At 41.7% G+C, this 20,875-nt stretch overlaps 1 protein-coding gene across 8 annotated transcripts in view; it reads right to left on the reverse strand.

Annotated features, from left to right (window-relative positions):
- LOC110501000 (collagen alpha-1(VII) chain-like) overlaps nucleotides 1–20,875 on the reverse strand; it is a 111,469-nt gene that overhangs the window by 54,387 nt on the left and 36,207 nt on the right. For all 8 annotated transcript variants that reach the window (XM_036945065.1, XM_036945069.1, XM_036945067.1 and 5 more), the window contains exons 18-40: nucleotides 20,571–20,717; nucleotides 19,536–19,655; nucleotides 16,672–16,818; nucleotides 15,813–16,103; nucleotides 15,213–15,352; nucleotides 12,174–12,297; nucleotides 9,165–9,308; nucleotides 8,487–8,674; nucleotides 8,051–8,128; nucleotides 6,510–6,527; nucleotides 6,386–6,412; nucleotides 6,103–6,171; nucleotides 4,274–4,354; nucleotides 3,400–3,426; nucleotides 2,636–2,680; nucleotides 2,310–2,387; nucleotides 1,998–2,093; nucleotides 1,625–1,651; nucleotides 1,107–1,160; nucleotides 630–701; nucleotides 375–434; nucleotides 224–259; nucleotides 50–94 (exon numbers count right to left, since the gene is read on the reverse strand). In XM_036945065.1, the coding sequence (XP_036800960.1) occupies nucleotides 50–94; nucleotides 224–259; nucleotides 375–434; nucleotides 630–701; nucleotides 1,107–1,160; nucleotides 1,625–1,651; nucleotides 1,998–2,093; nucleotides 2,310–2,387; nucleotides 2,636–2,680; nucleotides 3,400–3,426; nucleotides 4,274–4,354; nucleotides 6,103–6,171; nucleotides 6,386–6,412; nucleotides 6,510–6,527; nucleotides 8,051–8,128; nucleotides 8,487–8,674; nucleotides 9,165–9,308; nucleotides 12,174–12,297; nucleotides 15,213–15,352; nucleotides 15,813–16,103; nucleotides 16,672–16,818; nucleotides 19,536–19,655; nucleotides 20,571–20,717 (2,114 nt within the window). The remainder of the gene's footprint in view (nucleotides 1–49; nucleotides 95–223; nucleotides 260–374; nucleotides 435–629; nucleotides 702–1,106; nucleotides 1,161–1,624; nucleotides 1,652–1,997; nucleotides 2,094–2,309; nucleotides 2,388–2,635; nucleotides 2,681–3,399; nucleotides 3,427–4,273; nucleotides 4,355–6,102; nucleotides 6,172–6,385; nucleotides 6,413–6,509; nucleotides 6,528–8,050; nucleotides 8,129–8,486; nucleotides 8,675–9,164; nucleotides 9,309–12,173; nucleotides 12,298–15,212; nucleotides 15,353–15,812; nucleotides 16,104–16,671; nucleotides 16,819–19,535; nucleotides 19,656–20,570; nucleotides 20,718–20,875) is intronic.

Genomic DNA, 20,875 nt, shown 5'->3' on the forward strand with positions numbered 1-20,875 from the left:
CACTTTTGTATGTGTATCCAATATAAACAAATATAAAGTTGATGCATACCCGTGGTCCGACAATCCCTTGTATCCCTTGAACACCAGCCTCTCCCTTAGAAAGGCAGAACAAAGATGATACTTCAATGGTGTGAATAACTAGGTCCATACTGCAGTCCAACGGGTTGGCAGAGTTCCTATGTTGTTTGAGCTTCAAATCAAAGTGTTAACATAAATGAAGAACCTTTAGTCCCTCAGGTCCTGATAGGCCTATATTTCCCTGCAAGACAAAGTTAAACCAATGATTAGCTAATACGTGACTAACAAACTACACAATTGAGGTGAAGCGATACACACACTTCATGTTGATGAGTGCATGTATGAACTGTTTGTACCTTCTCCCCTGGCTCTCCACGAGGCCCCTGGACACCGGGAACCCCGATCCCCTCCTCTCCCTGGGAAGAACAGGACAAATCACCAATCAGAATCCTATCATAACCGTAATCAGATCAACATGCAGTATAATACCCACATAAACCAATAGTATTCAAATATGATATTCGCTGTGGCTTCATTCAAATATACAGAGGAAACCACAAGATAATGTCCCTTCAGGTATACTGTAACTTCTTGGCGAGGGACACTCTTACCTTATATCCCTTTTGACCTGGGAAGCCTGGAACACCATCAATTCCAATGGGACCAGGTAACCCTGCTTGGCCCTGGTTTGAGACAGACAACAAGGAAAGGAAGAAAGATTGAACAACACATGAACTAAAAGCCAATACTTAGAAATAGCAATGTGGTATTATAGTTTAATTAACACAAACTGAGCATAATAAATCATCATAATTTGGTGGGTGCTTATATTTGTCCTATTCAGAAAGTGTTTTTCTCTTGCTTATCACATCTCTCCCTGAGACACCATCAGAGAGTTGTTTCACGGCCAGTGTCTGAAATTATCAATGGCAACCCTGAAGCAATTAGGGTTAAGTGCCTTGCTCAAGATCACATTGGCAGGTTTTTCACCTTGTCGGCTTTGGAATTCAAACTAGCGACCTTTCAGTTACTGGCCCAACACTCTAATTGCTAGGCTGCTTGCTGCATAACAGAAACTAAACACTTACATCTTTACCATGATCTCCTTTGTCTCCTTTGGCCCCTGCTTTCCCACGCAAACCCTTTCAAAACATCACAAAACACTAATGTTATTTAATTAATAACATACCAGCAAGGAACAGAGGTTAAATTTGCGTTTATCAAGTTATTGGGCAATATTAAACATAGATGTATCATGAATGACTTGTATTCATTTCTTTTGTATTTATCCAGGTGAGTCCTGTCGTGACAGGAAGCTCTTTTTCAAAGTAGCCCTGGCAAAGGCAATACATGACCAAATACTAGTTTTGAAAAATCAACACCCATTTCTAGAATTGTCAGCAAAGCCCAAAATGTGTGTTGAAAATGCAATCGCTAAAACGAATTCATAATCCTGGCAGCATTGTTCTATTCATATCAACACCGTGCCAGTTTTTCATTCCAATTTAGGTGAATTCCATTGACTTAGCAAGCTCCAGCTTCCCTTGACCCAAAGCAGTAATTATACTGTTGAAGAAAATAAAGGAGAAAGGAACCACCCACTCACTTTAGCACCTGCTTCCCCATGTTCCCCCTGCAAGGGAAGAATAGAACATAAACACATCAAATCAATCAATGTTGTGAAACCCATATCATTTAAGATTGTTAAGTGACCGGCCACAGAAGGTCAATGTGAAAGACATTTTATCATATGAACTGGTTACAACGGAGTCCCTCAGGGATGTATTTTATCCCCAATATTATTTCCATTGTGTGCTGACAACATGATACTTGTAGTATGTCTTTTTGAATGACACATCAACACACATAACATACAGAAAACTCAAAATGGGGTCACAGTCTTGTTGAACGATTATTATTATGTGATATAATAATAATAATAGTATGTAAGATCTACCTGCACTATCTGTCTGTCTTACCTTAACAGATATCCCTGAGGACCCAGGTGAACCTGACTGTCCAGGCAGGCCTGGGGGTCCAGAGACCCCTGGTACACCCGGAGCCCCTTGGGGTCCCTTTTATCAGAGCAGGATAGGACATTAAACAACAACCATATCATTTGTATTCCTTAATCAGAGGAAGCATGTAGTATCAATTATTTATGATGTTGAAGGAACAAAACAAGTTATTTCAGGTAATACAATTTCCAAACCCTTTATGAAACATGTATATCCCTTTATAAGGCCTTTATAAAACAAAGTTGTTTTAGGATCTGTGTTGTGAAAACTCACTGATGATCCAGGCTCTCCCTTTCGTCCAGGAGCATAATGGCCGTCTCCTATGCCCCCTATAACATACCCAGGCTCCCCCTGGCAGAGAGAGGTCAAAGGTCACATAATATCACCTTGTGGTGAACTCGTAGTATGATTATCTAAAACTTGAAGATAAAAACAGGCGACAAAGGGTTTGGCATGAAGGTCTATAGGTAGAGTTCAAACTTAACGCTTTAATCACATGACCCTATTGGTTAGCATTACATTTTATATTGCACAGATAATCCTAACATTTCTTATAACATCTACTTGCTTCCAGACTCATGTTGTTCGGTTGGACTTACCCTCTCTCCTCTCTGGCCTTTTGGACCAGTGATACCAGGAGGACCCTGTGATTACAGAAAAGAACATTAAAATCGATACATGACAGCGTTCACAATGACACACTAGATCATCTGACAGGAAATCATAAAAGGATGAGTGTAATGACATGATTAGGCAGCCACCTGAAGCCACGGGAAATAAAGTTTTGAATAAAGATGGCTGAATGAATACACACTTGGTCATTGCTCACCAAAGCTAGCTAGTTTAATATTGCATGGTGTCAGAAATAACCGTTAGTTTCACCGTTATGGAACCAATTCAACCCCCACAAACTTTGAGCCTTGAGGGAAACATCTCAGAAAACTGGAGACGACGGATTCAACAGTTTAAGCTAGGATATAAAACTGAGAAACTTAATTTCATGTGCCCACAGGTGTCAACATAATCATAGTATTATGGAAAACTGTCACTCAAAGTGCATGGCATCTATGATTAGTAACGACATGTTTTTATTATGAAGGATTAAAAGTGGAAAGAGTTGTAGAGAACAAGTTGAAAACAGAGACACAGGCATTAATGGCCTTATGAGTCATTCTGAAGAACAGACCTAGGGTCTGCATCCTAAAAAGCACCCTATTCCCTATATACTGCAGTGCACTAGTGTTGACCAGAGCCCTATAGGTCCTGGTCAAAAGTAGTGCACCAACTTGGGAATAGAGTTTGAGCTTATGGGTACACTACTAGACACTAATAAACATTGCCTCCATAAGCATATTGAACATACCAGATCACCTGGAACACCTTCTAAACCCTGAAACAGAGAGAAAACTGGCATTAGAAACATCTCATTTACATAAGTGGCATAAATTCAAATGTAGTTAATAAGCTGTGAGCAAAACTGTCATTTCAACCAGTTTTGCACAATGGAAGGCTTAAGCTTAATTCCTAGAATAACTTTACTTTGTGGTGACAGGCTCACAGAAGCACTTTAAAAAATGTAAATCACACACACACACAGTAACGGTGCATAACAGTCCAATACATTGTTAAAACAGGACAAGTTTTACATCATCCCGATACACTGACTGTACAAAACATTAAGAACACCTGCTCTTTCCATGACATAGACTAACCAAGTGAATCCAGGTTAAATCTATGATCCCTTATTGATGTCATGTGTTAAATCCACTTCGAATGAGTGTAGATGAGGAGGAGACAGGTTAAAGAACCATTTTTAAGCCTTGAGACAATTGAGACATGGATTGTGTGTGTGTGCAATTCAGAGGGTGAATGGGCAAGACAGAATATTTAAGTGCCTTTGAACAGGGTGTGGTAGTAGGTGCCAGGCGCACCGGTTTGAATATGTCAGGAACTGCAACGCTGCTGGGTTTTTCATGCTCAACAGTTTCCCATGTGTATCAAGAATGGTCCACCACACAAAGGACATCCAGCAATCTTGAGACAACTGTGAGAAGCATTGGAGTCAGCATGGGCCAGCATCCCTGTGGAACTCTTTCGACAGCTTGTCGAGTCCATTCCCTGACAAATTGAGGCTGTTCCGATGGCAAAAGGGGATGCAACTCAATATTAGGAAGGTGTTCCTAACGTTTTGTACACTCAGAGTAAAATAAGACTGTTTCTTTCTTTGTTAGATTTACCCGTTGTCCGGCTGAACCTGGGGGTCCGGTTCGTCCTGGTCGTCCTGGCAACCCGGGGACACCATCTGTTCCAGGAAGTCCCTGTTAAATGAAAAAAATACAGTGTCAAAAAATACACAACACAGATTTGTTTTCCCTTTTTCTTTTCTGTTTGTCTTCTGTATCTGTTTTGATGCCACTATCATTGTTCCACTACACACCTTCACGTCATATGTCACTGAGAAAACCAATACAAATATTCATCACACAAAAACACATTACACAACCAAGAAGAAAGATTGAAAAAGGAGTACTGACCCAAATATAACATTTGATCTCTGTTTCTATGTGAAGTCCAGTATCAATGAACACTGAGGACACACTGAGATCAATAGGATCATTGTATTGTTGTTGATTTGCTACGCCTGGCGCTAAGCTGAGTGGAGGTGGAAGGTGTGTTGTCCTGGGCCCGGTTTCCCGAAAGCAATGGAATTTAGGCTTCCCATGTTTTAACGATGCATCTTTCCTACAACGGCCAACGGTTTAACATGCATTTCCCAAAACACCACGCAGAAAAAACACTCGCTAAGTGCGTCGTTGGAGCATGTGTCAATACTGATAGGGTGGAAAGAAAGGCAGCACTGCTCTCGGATCAGCTTTCTCCATTAAAATCTTACCTTAACATTAGAATTATTCCACAATACTGACAATGGGTCAGCTCCTAGAGCTATATTATCACCTAATGGCTGCTAATATTGAGGCAGCTTATTCTAATGCTTACCCTATAGTAATTACACTCAATCACAGATTCATTTGGCACATCATTGCACACGTTCTTATACATCATGAAATATATATACATTACAGACAGCGTAGCTTACTAATATAACTCCATTAACTGAACATGTAGTTAAATATTATTTAAATATTTAGGCCTACGTTATGTAGCCTATAATACAGTCATCTAGCGTTGAATTTTAAACATCTTTTTATCCTTCACTTCCCACTAGTCACAGACGTCTATTCAACATCTTTTCCATGTTGGTTTAACGTCATTTCATTGAAATGATGTGAAAACAACGTTGATTCAACCAGTGTGTGCCCAGTGGGTTGTTCAATTACAGACATGAGCAACTTTGTATTTCTAGTCAATTTCGTTCCAAAGTTATCGCTGATCACAGAGAGAAATATAAACAGACAGACTGTGTTTAGCAGAGATCTTCTGTGTACAAACAGCTTGACTGTGTTTAGCAGAGATCTTCTGTGTATAAACAGCTTGACTGTGTTTAGCAGAGATCTTCTGTGTATAAACAGCTTGACTGTGTTTAGCAGAGATCTTCTGTGTATAAACAGCTTGACTGTGTTTAGCAGAGATCTTCTGTGTATGAACAGCTTGACTGTGTTTAGCAGAGATCTTCTGTGTATAAAATGGCTTATTAAAACACAATTATAGGACCAAACAAAGACAGATTGTTGAATGCCTAACTGTCAGATGCTACAGAAGAATGTATAGCAGCGATTCTGTCAACTTTCATCATCAATTCTGACACACGGCCACTCAAAGAAACAAACAATCCAACACACACAAACGCACACAAACGCACACGGCTGGGAGCAGCACAGGACCAGCCGCTGGGCAGTGATCTTCAAGCAGTTGGGGTTAAGTGCCTTGCTCAAGGGCACAGCACTCTACTGTATCAGTGGGGGTTAAGTGCCTTGCTCAAGGGCACAGCACTCTACTGTATCAGTGGGGGTTAAGTGCCTTGCTCAAGGGCACAGAACTCTACTGTATCAGTGTGTTTAGATGATAGCCTACATAGACAATGTATGATGAGAGAGTTACCACTTACTCTCTCTCCTTTCTCTCCTTTGGACTTGAGGCCAATTGACTCAAACATTGCAGTGTTTTGCTGGAGTCTCTGTAATCAAACAAATGTCATGGAATTATGGCAGATGAATGAATAAATAAATGACAATGAATGAATGGCTGGATGACTGGATAAATTGATGAATGACTGAATGCATGAATGACAATGAATGGCTGGATGCATTGATGACTGACTGAATGAATAGATGACTGAATGAATGGCTGGATGAATAGATGACTTCATTCAATTGTGGTGTAGAACATACCAGTCCACCATTACCAGAGCCATCTCCCTGTGAGTGACAGACAGAGAAAAAGAGAGGTAAATATAAAGTCCAAATATCTCATTTAATCACCAAGTTAGAAGTAACTAAATATAACTGTACTCACCTTTTCACCTTTCTGCCCCTTTGAAAGTAAATCAGAAAGGGATTAAAGAGATTAATCTATTAATCAAATAAAGGTCAGTCCATGTTTCCAAAAGACAGTGGGTCAAAGGTCAGCTAAAGAAGGAGCCCAGTGGGCAATGATGTTATTACAAGAGCTGGTCGGAATGACGTCATTACCAGAACTGGTCGGAATGACGTCATTACCAGAACTGGTCAGAATTACGTCATTACAAGAACTGGTCAGAATTACGTCATTACAAGAACTGGTCGGAATGACGTCATTACAAGAACTGGTCGGAATGACGTCATTACCAGAGCTGGTCAGAATTACGTCATTACAAGAACTGGTCAGAATTACGTCATTACAAGAACTGGTCGGAATGACGTCATTACAAGAACTGGTCGGAATGACGTCATTACCAGAGCTGGTCAGAATTACGTCATTACAAGAACTGGTCGGAATGACGTCATTACAAGAACTGGTCAGAATTACGTCATTACAAGAACTGGTCGGAATGACGTCATTACCAGAGCTGGTCAGAATTACGTCATTACAAGAACTGGTCAGAATGACGTCATTACAAGAACTGTTTGGAATGACGTCATTACAAGAACTGGTCGGAATGACGTCATTACAAGAACTGGTCGGAATGATGTCATTACAAGAACTGGTCGGAATGATGTCATTACAAGAACTGGTCGGAATGACGTCATTACAAGAACTGGTCGGAATGACGTCATTACAAGAACTGGTCGGAATGATGTCATTACAAGAACTGGTCGGAATGACGTCATTACAAGAACTGGTCGGAATGATGTCATTACAAGAACTGGTCGGAATGATGTCATTACAAGAACTGGTCGGAATGACGTCATTACAAGAACTGGTCGGAATGACGTCATTACAAGAACTGGTCGGAATGACGTCATTACAAGAACTGGTCGGAATGACGTCATTACAAGAACTGGTCGGAATGATGTCATTACAAGAACTGGTCGGAATGATGTCATTACAAGAACTGGTCGGAATGATGTCATTACAAGAACTGGTCGGAATGACGTCATTACAAGAACTGGTCGGAATGACGTCATTACAAGAACTGGTCGGAATGACGTCATTACAAGAACTGGTCGGAATGACGGCATTGCCAGAACTGTTTGGAATGACGGCATTGCCAGAACTGGTCGGAATGACGGCATTGCCAGAACTGTTTGGAATGACGGCATTGCCAGAACTGTTTGGAATGACGGCATTGCCAAAACTGGTCGGAATGACGGCATTGCCAAAACTGGTCGGAATAACGTCATTGCCAGAACTGGTCGGAATGACGGCATTAGCAGAACTGGTTGCTGGGAGGGAAAAAACCATATATGTAGAATATATTTCTATGCTGCTATATGCTGACACAAATAGTGAAATAGGCAATGATGAGGATGGTGATGATGATAATAGTAATGTTTATGATAACAGTAATGATGATGATGATAATAGTAATGTTGATGATAACAGTAATGATGATGATGACTAAGAGAAGGACGTACCTTGCACTGTAAGGAGCAGGGGCCCTGGGGTTTGGTCAGCTCATCAGGGTCATCAGTTGGAGTGTCCAGCTGGGCAGACTAATAAAAGTGGTCAAACACATTGATATTGACCTTATTATATGACCTTGAATCAGAGGCTATAGGTCATTATTATTTAAATCCTAATTTCTACCTCTAGAACATTCTAATTCCAGCTGGAGGGCGAGAGCAGCCCACTCCAACACACAGCTGAGTTTCACATCTCTGTCATAATTAGCTGCTTGCCAGCATTCCACACTTCATACTTAACTGTGATCCCAGCTAAGGAGACATATTGAGCAAACGTTATCAGCAAGCTAGAATGTTGAAAACAAGCACGTTGTTCCAAAAAGTCCAGATGAAGTACCTTTCATTTCAAATGATATATTAGTTTAATTCAGACGTGTGTATTCTGTACCTCGTCGTGTTGTCTGAACTCAGAGAGCAGCGCCTCGCTGCAGATGTTGCTGATGAACTCTCTCTCTATGGAAGAGAAGTCATCAAAGTCCCTGGCGTAGAAGATGTTCTGGTAGCTGGCTGGATATGCTATCTTCTTCAGCTCGTCCATGTCTGCATTGGCCACCCCGATGGCCAGCACACTCACACCTGAGAGTGGAGTCAATATCAGAGAAGAATGTGAAAATACATGATATAATGTTATACAAAGCAATATTCAGCAATATGCAAAGTAAAGGACCAGTTACTGGATATCACTACATGTATCAAAGACAGGTGAGATAATCCTGTGTAGATTCATCTGTGTTAAAGAGATGTTTTCAGGACCTTGCGTGTCAGTAGCAACGGCTCCTAATCAACAAGAACAAAATGGCTACAATCCTTAGATGTCCCAAGACATTGACCACGGTTTTGACTAGATGGTATACAGCTACAAACGGAAGTTACTTTTCGTAGCAGGTTAGGAGAATTAACGTAGCAGGTTAGGATAATTCGGTTAAGGTTAGGAAAAGGGTTAGGATTAGATAAAATGCACTCCTAGCCTGCTTTGAAAAGTCACTTATGTTCGTATCTGTTTACCATCTAGCCACAACCTTTGACCCCTAGTATGTAGAGTATGACCACTGATATCTTAACTGACCATAAGCCTGTGCGATCCTGGAGGGTTGCTCCACATCGTCCACGGCCCGGCCATCTGTCAGCAACACCAAGACATGAGGCACCTCCTGCCTCATCCCCAGAGACTCCTGGAACAGCTCCTTCAGAACGTAGCTCATCCCCTTCCCTATGGAACAACAATACATTCACTGGCAATATCACTATCAATATGTACACACACACACCAGTGGAGGCTTCTCACAGGAAGAAAGAGAGGACCAACCTTTTTAATAGTGAAACATTATTAAATATAAAACATCATTTTTAGATAAAACTATACTAAATATATTCACGTCACCAAATAATGTATTAAAACACACTGTTTTGCAATGAAGATCTACAGTAGCCTCAACAGCACTCTGTAGGGTAGCACAACGGTGTAGCCGGAAGACAGCTAGCTTCTGTCCTCCTCTGCGTACATTGACTTCAATACAAAACCTAGGAGGTTCATGCTTCTCACCCCCTTCCATAGATTTACACAGGAATTATGACAACTTCCGGAGAATGTCCTCCAACCTATCAGAGCTCTTGCAGCATGAACTGACATGTTGTCCACCCAATCAACGACTCAGAGAATGAATCTAGTACTGAAAGCATAAGCTAGAGCTAGCTAGCACTGCAGTGCAGTGGAGTGCATACAATATGGTGAGTTAGTTGACTCAAAGAGAGAGACAGACAATAGCTGAACAGTTTTTAACAAATTAATCCAAAATTAAGGAGAAGTGAGAGAGCAAGAGAGAGTGAGAGAGAGAGAGCTAGCTTTATTTCATAGTATATATTTTTTCACTTTCACTTGGATAGCATTGAATGCAACAAGCTAGTCAAACACCCGGCTCAAACAGAGAGGAAAGGATGGGGAGGTAGCTGACTATGGCTATCCAGCACTGGAACTCTTCCAAGTCAAGGTAAGCTTTTGGTTTTATAAATGTATTGCCACCGGGGCCCGCCAGTGCAACTCCTAAACTGCTTGCTGCTGACTGTACACTGTACTGTATGATTGTAGCATGTTTACTAACGCATTAGTTCTAGTAGCTTTGTTGACTATGATGTGGCAATGTGTCACGGTTTTCTGTATGAGAAGGAGAGTCGGACCAAAATGCGGCGTGTGGATTGCGATCCATGTTTAATAAACAAACGTAAAACACGAATCGATACAAACACTACAAAACAAAGAACGTAATGAACGTAACGAAAACCGAAACAGCCCTATCTGGTGAACAACACAGAGACAGGAACAACGACACATAGGACAATCACCCACGACAAACTCAAAGAATATGGCTGCCTAAATATGGTTCCCAATCAGAGACAACGATAAACACCTGCCTCTGATTGAGAACCACTTCAGACAGCCATAGACTTAACTAGAACACCCCACTAGCTACAATCCCCATACATACACACCACATACAAAAACCCATGCCACAACCTGGCCTGACCAAATAAATAAAGATAAACACAAAATACTTCGACCAGGGCGTGACACAATGATATAGTCTGTATGGCTTGGAAATGTTTTTTCACCTGGTCATAGATAGTCCACAAGTGAAGGGAAAAGGTACGTAGAGAGCACGTAGATAGATGTGAGAAGGAATTATATGTACAACGAGCAGTTTGTATGTGGCTGCTATGAAAGAGAACTGTGTTTGCGTGTGATCAGGGGTGTATTCATTGTGCGGATTCTGTTAAACACTTCTTAAAACAAAAGCAAATGAAACAAAAATGGGATAAACATAACTGAATTTGTCCAATAGAAACTCTATTTTGCAACTGTTGGACTAATGATTACACTGTAGATCAGCTAGATGCAGGCAAGAGTGTGCAAGGCGGTATTGAATGTGTCACTGTCTGTCTGTGTGTCACTGTCTGTCACCTCAAATCTTTCTCTCGACCTGTGTGCAGCCTCATGATGGGTACAGGGAAAATTTGACTATCATGTAGTAGCCTAAACCTATCGATGTTACATTGAGTTGGGTGAATGGAATATAAATGACAGTCATCCAACATGCTGTAATAGAAATAAGACCATGTTCGTAAAAAATATATATTTTAATTTATTTAACTAGGCAAGTCAGTTAAGAACAAATTCTTATTTTCAATGATGGCCTAGGAACAATGGGTTAACTGCCTGTTCAGCTCGGGGGTTTGAACTTGCAATCTTCCGGTTACTAGTCCAACGCTCTAACCACTAGGCTACCCTGCCGCCCCTAAATGATCATCCTCCCTCATCTTAAAAGGCACTGACCGCCACTGACACACACACACAGACTTGGTCGCAGGTACAATATAGAGAATCAATGTGTATTGAAAGTGAATAGGCATGGAAGGTGTGTCACAATTTCAAAATGCAAACACAACTGGAGACAGCTTGTCATTTTTGGAGACGGGCGTTTGACAGACAGGGCTACGGTAGCTAGCAAAAGAGGGTAAAAAACGGTTGCTATCCAGCAGAAAACAACATCAGCTGGCTAGCTAAATACCTTGGCTAACGGTGGGGCGAAACCAGCACCGGACTACCGCATTTGGGCCCTGGGGCACCAACCTCCATAAAGCTATGAGAACATGCTGGAGTTTTAAAGACATTTCTACACTTTTTGCCATGAGAGAAAAATGACTGTTTTATAGCTCATCTCATGCTATTGTTCACTTTTTGCCATGAGGTTAAGAGAACATTTAGCAGTTTAAAGCTCATTTCCTGCAATTACACACATTTTGCTATCATATGTTATCTGGGGGGCACCCGACCTCCAGGGATACATGCCCTGTGTGCCTATTAGGTAATCCAGCCCTGGGCGAAACAGTTCACTATTTAACAGTTAATTAGTTATGCAAATACAAAGCTGTCTCCAAAAGGCAAGGCAAGTTTACTTTTGGACGTTTGTGAGGTCTCCACTTTCAAAGCTTATAGACATCTAACATTTTTCTAGGCAGACAGAATGTCTGTATGCGTGTACGTGTGTGTGTGTATGTGTCCATGTGTGTATGTGTGTACCTGTTTTGGTGTTGCCTCCTCCATAGTGTACTCCTCTCAGAGCCTTTAGGACAGAGTTCCTGTTCTTGTAATCATTCAGTTTGAACTCTATCCTTGGTTCATCACTGTAGTGCACAACTGCTATCTGAGGGGAAAGATGGGACAGTCAGTGGCAATTACCTACAGTACCAGTCAAAAGTTTGGACACACCTACCCATTCAAGGTTTTTTACATTTTTTTAACTATTTTCTACTTTGTAGAATAATCAAAACTATGAAATAACACATATGGAATCATGTAGTAACCAAAACAGTGTTAAACAAATCAAAATATATTTTATATTTGAGATGTTTCAAAGCAGCCACCCTTTGCCTTGATGACAGCTTTGCACACTCTTGGCAATTTCTCAACCAGCTTCACGAGGAATGCTTTTACAACAGTCTTGAAGGAGTTCCCACATATGCTGAGCACTTGTTGTCTGCTTTTCCTTCACTCTGAAGTCCAACTCATCCCAAACCATCTCAACTGGGTTGAGGTTGGGTGATTGTGGAGGCCAAGTCATCTGATGCAGCACTCCATCACTCTACACAGCCTGGAGGTGTGTTTTGGGTAATTTTCCTGTTAAGAAACCAATGATAGTCCGACTAAGCGCAAACCAGATGGGATGGTGTATGGCTGCAGAATGCTGTGGTAGCCATGCTGGTTAAGTGTGCCTTGAAATCTAAATAAACCACTGACAGTGTCAACAGCATAGCACCATCACACCTCCACCTCCATGCTTCACAGTGGGAATCACACATCCGTTCACCTACTCTGCATCTCACAAAGACATGGCGGTTGGAAACCAAAATCTCAAATTTTGACTCATCAGACCAAAGGACAGATTTCCACCAGTCTAATGTCCAATGCTTGTGTTTCTAGGCCCAAGCAAGTCTCTTCTTATTTTAGTGTCCTTTAGTAGTGGTTTCTTTGCAGCAATTTGACCATGAAGGCCTGATTCACACAGTCTCCTGTGAACAGTTGATGTTGAGATGTGTCTGTTACTTAAACTTTGTGAAGCATTTATTTGGGCTGCAATCTGAGATCCAGTTAACTCTAATGAACTTATCCTCTGCAACAGAGGGAACTCTGGGTCTTCCTTTCCAGTGGCGGTCCTCATGAGAGCCAGTTTCATCATAGCGCTTGATGGTTTTTGCGACTGCACTTGAAGAAACTTTCAAAGTTCTCGAAATGTCCGGTATTGACTGACCTTCATGTCTTAAAGTAATGATGGACTGTCATTTCTCTTTGCTTATTTGAGCTGTTCTTGCCATAATATGGACTTGGTATTTTACCAAATATGGCTATCTTCTGTATACCACCCGTACCTTGTCACAACACAACTGATTGGCTCAAACACTCTAAGAAGGAAAGAAATTCCACAAATGTACTTTTAACAAGGCACACTTGTTAATTGAAATGCATTACAGGTGACTACCTCATGAAGCTGGTTGAGAGAATTCCAAGACTGTGCAAAGCTGTCATCAAAGCAAAACGTTACTACTTTGAAGAATCTCAAATATGAAATATATTTTGTTTAACACTTGGTTGGTTACTACATGATTCCATATGTGTTATTTCATAGTTTTGATGTCTTCACTATTATTACATCATGTAGAAAATAGTAAAACTAAAGAAAAACCCTTGAAGGAGTAAGTGAGTCAAAACGTTTGACTGGTACTGTACATTCAATAACAAGGCCATCTTATAACATGTATCATTCCCCTTCATATTGCCTATATAGAAAATACAGTTTTAATGAAATTCAGCAAGAGGCAATAACAGAATGCTGTTTCCACAGATACATTAGGGTACATACTTTGGGCGAACTGAAAAAGGAAGATGATTGCAAATTTCCTGTGCTTTTAGGTTTCAGATTTTAACATATTGAATCTAAACGTTGTCACAAAGTTTGCAACAACAATTCAGACCTTAGACCCTAAAAGAACCAGCCAGGGTGAGGGTGACCAGGACCTTAACCCCTAAAAGAACAAGCCAAGGTGAGGGTGACCAGGACCTTAACCCCTAAAAGAACAAGCCAAGGTGAGAGTGACCAGAACCTTAACCCCTAAAAGAACAAGCCAAGGTGAGGGTGACCAGGACCTTAACCCCTAAAAGAACAAGCCAAGGTGAGGGTGACCAGGACCTTAACCCCTAAAAGAACAAGCCAAGGTAAGGGTGACCAGGACCTTAACCACTAAAAGAACAAGCCAAGATGTGGGTGACCAGGACCTTAACCCCTAAAAGAACAAGCCAAGATGTGGGTGACCAGGACCAACTAGTTAAGAAGAAACCAGACTCTCTATGATGGAGCTCAGAAGTATACACAGTCCATACACTTCCGGTACAGTCAACCAGGTACACTTCAGGTACAGTCAACCAGGTACACTTCCGGTACAGTCAACCAGGTACACTTCAGGTACAGTCAACCAGGTACACTTCAGGTACAGTCAACCAGGTACACTTCAGGTACAGTCAACCAGGTACACTTCAGGTACAGTCAACCAGGTACACTTCCGGTACAGTCAACCAGGTACACTTCAGGTACAGTCAACCAGGTAGACTTCAGGTACAGTCGACCAGGTACACTTCAGGTACAGTCAACCAGGTACACTTCAGGTACAGTCAACCAGGTACACTTCAGGTACAGTCAACCAGGTACACTTCAGGGACAGTCAACCAGGTACACTTCAGGTACAGTCAACCAGGTACACTTCAGGTACAGTCAACCAGGTACACTTCAGGTACAGTCGACCAGGTACAGTCAACCAGGTACACTTCAGGTACAGTCAACCAGGTACACTTCAGGAACAGTCAACCAGGTACACTTTAGGTACAGTCGATCAGGTACAGTCAACCAGGTACACTTCAGGTACAGTCAACCAGGTACACTTCACCCTTACATTGCTATGTTTTTTTAAGTCTATTGTGTGTGATGTGTTAACATACTGTGCATCATGCCTGTTAATCGTAAAATGAACAGTAAAGCTTTTGACATATTGAAGGTGTGTGACCTCTGACCTGTGTGCCCTGAGGACCAATCACAGGGAAATAGGTGACAACCCGGAACAGGAAGTCCTTGAGCTTGGCAAAGTTATTGGATCCGATGCTCCATGACTCATCCACCAGGAACACTATGTCTGCCTTCACCCTGCCACACACTGCAACACACACACACGCACATGGATGCACACACAGGAACGAGCGTGCAGGTGCGCACACACACACACACACACACAGGTAATGGTGACAGTGATATTGGTTGTTAGCAGACATTATTATCATCAGACAGAACATTGCTAAAGGAACATCTTCAGTCTTAAGAAGCAGTCTCTAAATCAGGTAAGTGCTGTTATTATTCAGTCTTAAGAAGCAGTCTCTAATGGAGGTAAGTGCTGTTATTCTTCAGTCTTAAGAAGCAGTCTCTAATGGAGGTAAGTGCTGTTATTCTGAGGGTTTTAAGAGGCAGTCTCTAATGGAGGTAAGTGCTGTTATTCTTCAGTCTTAAGAAGCAGTCTCTAATGGAGTTAAGTGCTGTTATTCTGAGGGGCTGTCAGTTTGCTCTGATTGTAATGCCTAACAGCTATTCATCTATATAGGTACTATAAATACGTCTGTTACCTGGCCCTGGTCCAACAGTTGTCTCTGTATTCAAAACCAATACGTTTCTGGTATTGGTGGTAAGATGGCCAACGCTGGTGGTGGCTGCAGCTGTTTTGACAACGGTGGTGCTTGGGGGTTTCTTGGCGGTGCCGGAGGTGGTTTTGGAGGGGGCTTTGGTGACGGTGGAGCGGGTGTGGGCTTTGGTGGTTTTGGCTGCGTTGGGGTGGGAGGCGGTGAGGGTGTGAGGGAGGAGAGGGGAAGGCGTGACAGGTGAAGACTGGACAGGCACCAGAGGACGGTCCTTGGCCACTGAAAGGAAATAGACAGTGTTTCAGATTTATATGCAGTAGTGTTGTGCTTGGACACATTTCACATGATATACTGTCTACATTATGATTTATGACATTTTTATAGTCACATACATGGATAGATGCAGTGTATTGTGTTGTTCTACAGGGTCAGCCATATTAGTACGGCGCCCCTGGAGCCAGTTAAGTGCCTTGCTCAAGGGCACAGACAGATTTTTCCTCTTGTCAGCTCAATTATTCGAACCCGCAACCTTTTGGTTACTGGCCAAACACTCTAACCGCTAGCCTGTCCTACACCTACTGTACACCATAGTAATTACTTAGTAATAACTTATGTCATGACCTAGTAAGTACACGAACCAGCATTGGGTTTCCTGTATGATAGACGGCTTCCTGTGAAGTGTATAACAATGTAATGGACAGCTCTCAAAACGTTGCATTTCTTACAGCCTAGGATAACAGCACTCAACAATTGTTTTTGTTGTTGTCGTTTTTGAACTTTTGAGTGAGCACGTTGTTTATTGTGCCAGTGAGCTGGAGCCATAACGTGAAGAGGTGTTAAGCTTTACCTATCCTGTGGTTGATAGAGGTGATGGGTCCCTCCACCTCTCCATACAGAGGTCTGATGGTGAAGATGTAGGTCCTGCCATACAGCAGATCACTCAGCTTAAACATGGTGGCAGAAGGGCCAAGCTTCTCCTTTTTGGTGTCCAACTCTGAAGAGAAAAAGTGTACCCATATGTGGTAAAAAAAATAAATGAAATCTATTTAACCTTTATCCAGGTAAGTCATTGTGAACAAATTGTCCTCTGGTTGGTCAAAGAGGTTGTAAATAGTGACAAACACAAAACAATTGTCATCACTGTAAAAACACATAACCCAGCCCAATTCCAAGGGTAACTCAGGTTTCCCCATCACAATAACAGTCTGGAACAATTGACAATTTACAGGACAAAATCACCATTTACATCTTGAATTCACCCCTATTTCACCCCTAATTCACCCCTATTTATTGTGCCTACATAATGAGTTCTATTAACTATGGCCTCCAAACCCTTCACACTTAAAAACTGGGGAAGATGAAACCTAGAATAGTTGATAAAATCGCCAGGAAGTAGTCTTCTCATGTGACAGACCGAACAATTTGGTTCTGGGTGCCGAGATGACCAAAAAGTGATCGGAACATGAAAGACAAACCCCAACATTCCATTTATACTTTAGGCAGTTTATTGAAGGAAATGACTTGGATAAGAGAGAGGGGCGCTGTCTAAATATACCCCCCACCCCCACTGCCATGCTCACACAAAGTCATTAACACGTACTGATGTCACTAACATAGGCCCCATTCCAATTGTATGACTGGCAGCTGACAGCCATGTGGTGGAGCCTTGGGTTTACCTACCCAGTCATGTCTAGTCAGTGACTACTTCAACAATGGGAAATGGGAGGGCCTCAGAAACTGAAGGCATTTTTAAGAAAGATCTTAAGTTAAGAAACACCTTTTTTGCCGTGCTTTTACTTAGTATAATATAAATAAAATAAAAGCACCCTATCTATTTTATTTATTCAAATGCGTCCACAGTTGTTTTACTATTTTTATTTGCCACATTTTGAAACCAGTGTTTTTCTCTTTCTCTCCTTTTATAACTGTGTTTGTTTAAGCATTTTGAATTGCATCCTCTGTAAGTAATGTGCTGTACTATTAGATTGATTGAGGAAGAAAGCATTACTAAGCATTTTGAATTGCATCCTCTGTAAGTAATGTGCTGTACTATTAGATAGATTGAGGAAGAAAGCATTACTAAGCATTTTGAATTGCATCCTCTGTAAGTAATGTGCTGTACTATTAGATAGATTGAGGAAGAAAGCATTACTAAGCATTTTGAATTGCATCCTCTGTAAGTAATGTGCTGTACTATTAGATTGATTGAGGAAGAAAGCATTACTAAGCATTTTGAATTGCATCCTCTGTAAGTAATGTGCTGTGTGCTATTAGATAGATTGAGGAAGAAAGCATTACTAAGCATTTTGAATTGCATCCTCTGTAAGTAATGTGCTGTACTATTAGATTGATTGAGGAAGAAAGCATTACTAAGCATTTTGAATTGCATCCTCTGTAAGTAATGTGCTGTACTATTAGATAGATTGAGGAAGAAAGCATTACTAAGCATTTTGAATTGCATCCTCTGTAAGTAATGTGCTGTACTATTAGATAGATTGAGGAAGAAAGCATTACTAAGCATTTTGAATTGCATCCTCTGTAAGTAATGTGCTGTGCTATTAGATTTATTGAGGAAGAAAGCATTACTAAGCATTTTGAATTGCATCCTCTGTAAGTAATGTGCTGTACTATTAGATTTATTGAGGAAGAAAGCATTACTAAGCATTTTGAATTGCATCCTCTGTAAGTAATGTGCTGTACTATTAGATAGATTGAGGAAGAAAGCATTACTAAGCATTTTGAATTGCATCCTCTGTAAGTAATGTGCTGTGCTATTAGATAGATTGAGGAAGAAAGCATTACTAAGCATTTTGAATTGCATCCTCTGTAAGTAATGTGCTGTACTATTAGATAGATTGAGGAAGAAAGCATTACTAAGCATTTTGAATTGCATCCTCTGTAAGTAATGTGCTGTACTATTAGATAGATTGAGGAAGAAAGCATTACTAAGCATTTTGAATTGCATCCTCTGTAAGTAATGTGCTGTACTATTAGATTGATTGAGGAAGAAAGCATTACTAAGCATTTTGAATTGCATCCTCTGTAAGTAATGTGCTGTGCTATTAGATTTATTGAGGAAGAAAGCATTACTAAGCATTTTGAATTGCATCCTCTGTAAGTAATGTGCTGTACTATTAGATTGATTGAGGAAGAAAGCATTACTAAGCATTTTGAATTGCATCCTCTGTAAGTAATGTGCTGTACTATTAGATTTATTGAGGAAGAAAGCATTACTAAGCATTTTGAATTGCATCCTCTGTAAGTAATGTGCTGTACTATTAGATAGATTGAGGAAGAAAGCATTACTAAGCATTTTGAATTGCATCCTCTGTAAGTAATGTGCTGTACTATTAGATTGATTGAGGAAGAAAGCATTACTAAGCATTTTGAATTGCATCCTCTGTAAGTAATGTGCTGTGCTATTAGATTTATTGAGGAAGAAAGCATTTTTTCTTTATTTTTTTTTACCCCTTTTCTCCCCAATTTCGTGGTATCCAATTGTTGTAGTAGCTACTATCTTGTCTCATCGCTACAACTCCCGAACGGGCTCGGGAGAGATACTAAGGATTTTGAATGAGGCCATAGCCTGACGTGATCATCTGTGCTGGTGTCACAGCCTGATGTGATCATCTGTGCTGGTGTCACAGCCTGATGTGATTGGCTGTGCTGGTGTCACAGCCTGATGTGATTGGCTGTGCTTTGACCTCTGACCTGAGATGTGCCTCCAGGAGAGCAGGTACCCAGAAGCCCCGGCAACTCTGATCCAGTTGAGGGAAGTACTGCTGTCTGTGGTGTTCAGCGCTGCAAAGCCGTTCACTTTAGGCAGGTCCACTGGAACACAATCAACACATAATTTCAGTGTTTGAGAAAGACTGTGCAGACTCACTGATCTACAAATCACTTTGCATCCCAAATAACTACTCATTATCTGATCAAGATTATCGGTTCTGCGCCTGGCCTTGCTCAAACTGATCCCCTCAACCACACGGAATAACTTTAAGATACCATACTGCTACTTTTTGGGCTAGGTGGTGGTGCTAGGTGGTGGAGCTAGGTGGTGGAGCTAGGTGGTGGTGCTAGGTGGTGGAGCTAGGTGGTGGAGCTAGGTGGTGGTGCTAGGTGGTGGAGCTAGGTGGTGGTGCTAGGTGGTAGTGCTAGGTGGTGGTGCTAGGTGAGTAGAGACGTGTGACAGGTCTACATTTCAATTTAGGCAGGTCCACTGGAACACAATCAACACAATTTCAGTGTTTGAGAAAGACTGTGCAGACTCACTGATCTACAAATCACTTTGCATCCCAAATAACTACTCATTATCTGATCAAGATTATCAGTTCTGCGCCTGGCCTTGCTCAAACTGATCCCCTCAACCACACGGAATAACTTTAAGATACCATACTGCTACTTTTTGGGCTAGGTGGTGGTGCTAGGTGGTGGTGCTAGGTGGTGGTGCTAGGTGGTGGAGCTAGGTGGTGGAGCTAGGTGGTGGTGCTAGGTGGTGGTGCTAGGTGGCGGAGCTAGGTGGTGGAGCTAGGTGGTGGAGCTAGGTGGTGGTGCTAGGTGGTGGAGCTAGGTGGTGGTGCTAGGTGGTGGAGCTAGGTGGTGGTGCTAGGTGGTAGTGCTAGGTGGTAGTGCTAGGTGGTGGTGCTAGGTGAGTAGAGACATGTGACAGGTCTACATTTGAGTCATTTAGCAGTCACTCTTATCCAGAGGAATATCTGAGAGGTGTCGCCATAGTTCAGTACTCACAGGTGCGTGCAGTGACCAGGAACGGGCTCCCTTCTCGGCCCCCCACCATAGATGCCACCTGGATCTTATAGGCCGAGCTCTCCTGTAACTTAGGGATCGTGAAGGAGGTCTTGGAGGAAGAGACTAGCTGGGACTTCTCATCGCCACCTAGAGGCAGAGAGGTCAACATGCATGGGATATATATATATATATAGGTCAGGACAGCAGGATAGCCTACAGCTATTTCACAACGATCTTTCCTTTATGCCTCACAGCCTCTCTCCTCACCTTGAAGAACTTAGGTCTGTGGGGAGGGACCATGACCT

The sequence above is a fragment of the Oncorhynchus mykiss genome, chromosome 15 (genome assembly GCF_013265735.2).
Source record: "Oncorhynchus mykiss isolate Arlee chromosome 15, USDA_OmykA_1.1, whole genome shotgun sequence".
Taxonomy (NCBI): Eukaryota; Metazoa; Chordata; class Actinopteri; order Salmoniformes; family Salmonidae; genus Oncorhynchus; species Oncorhynchus mykiss.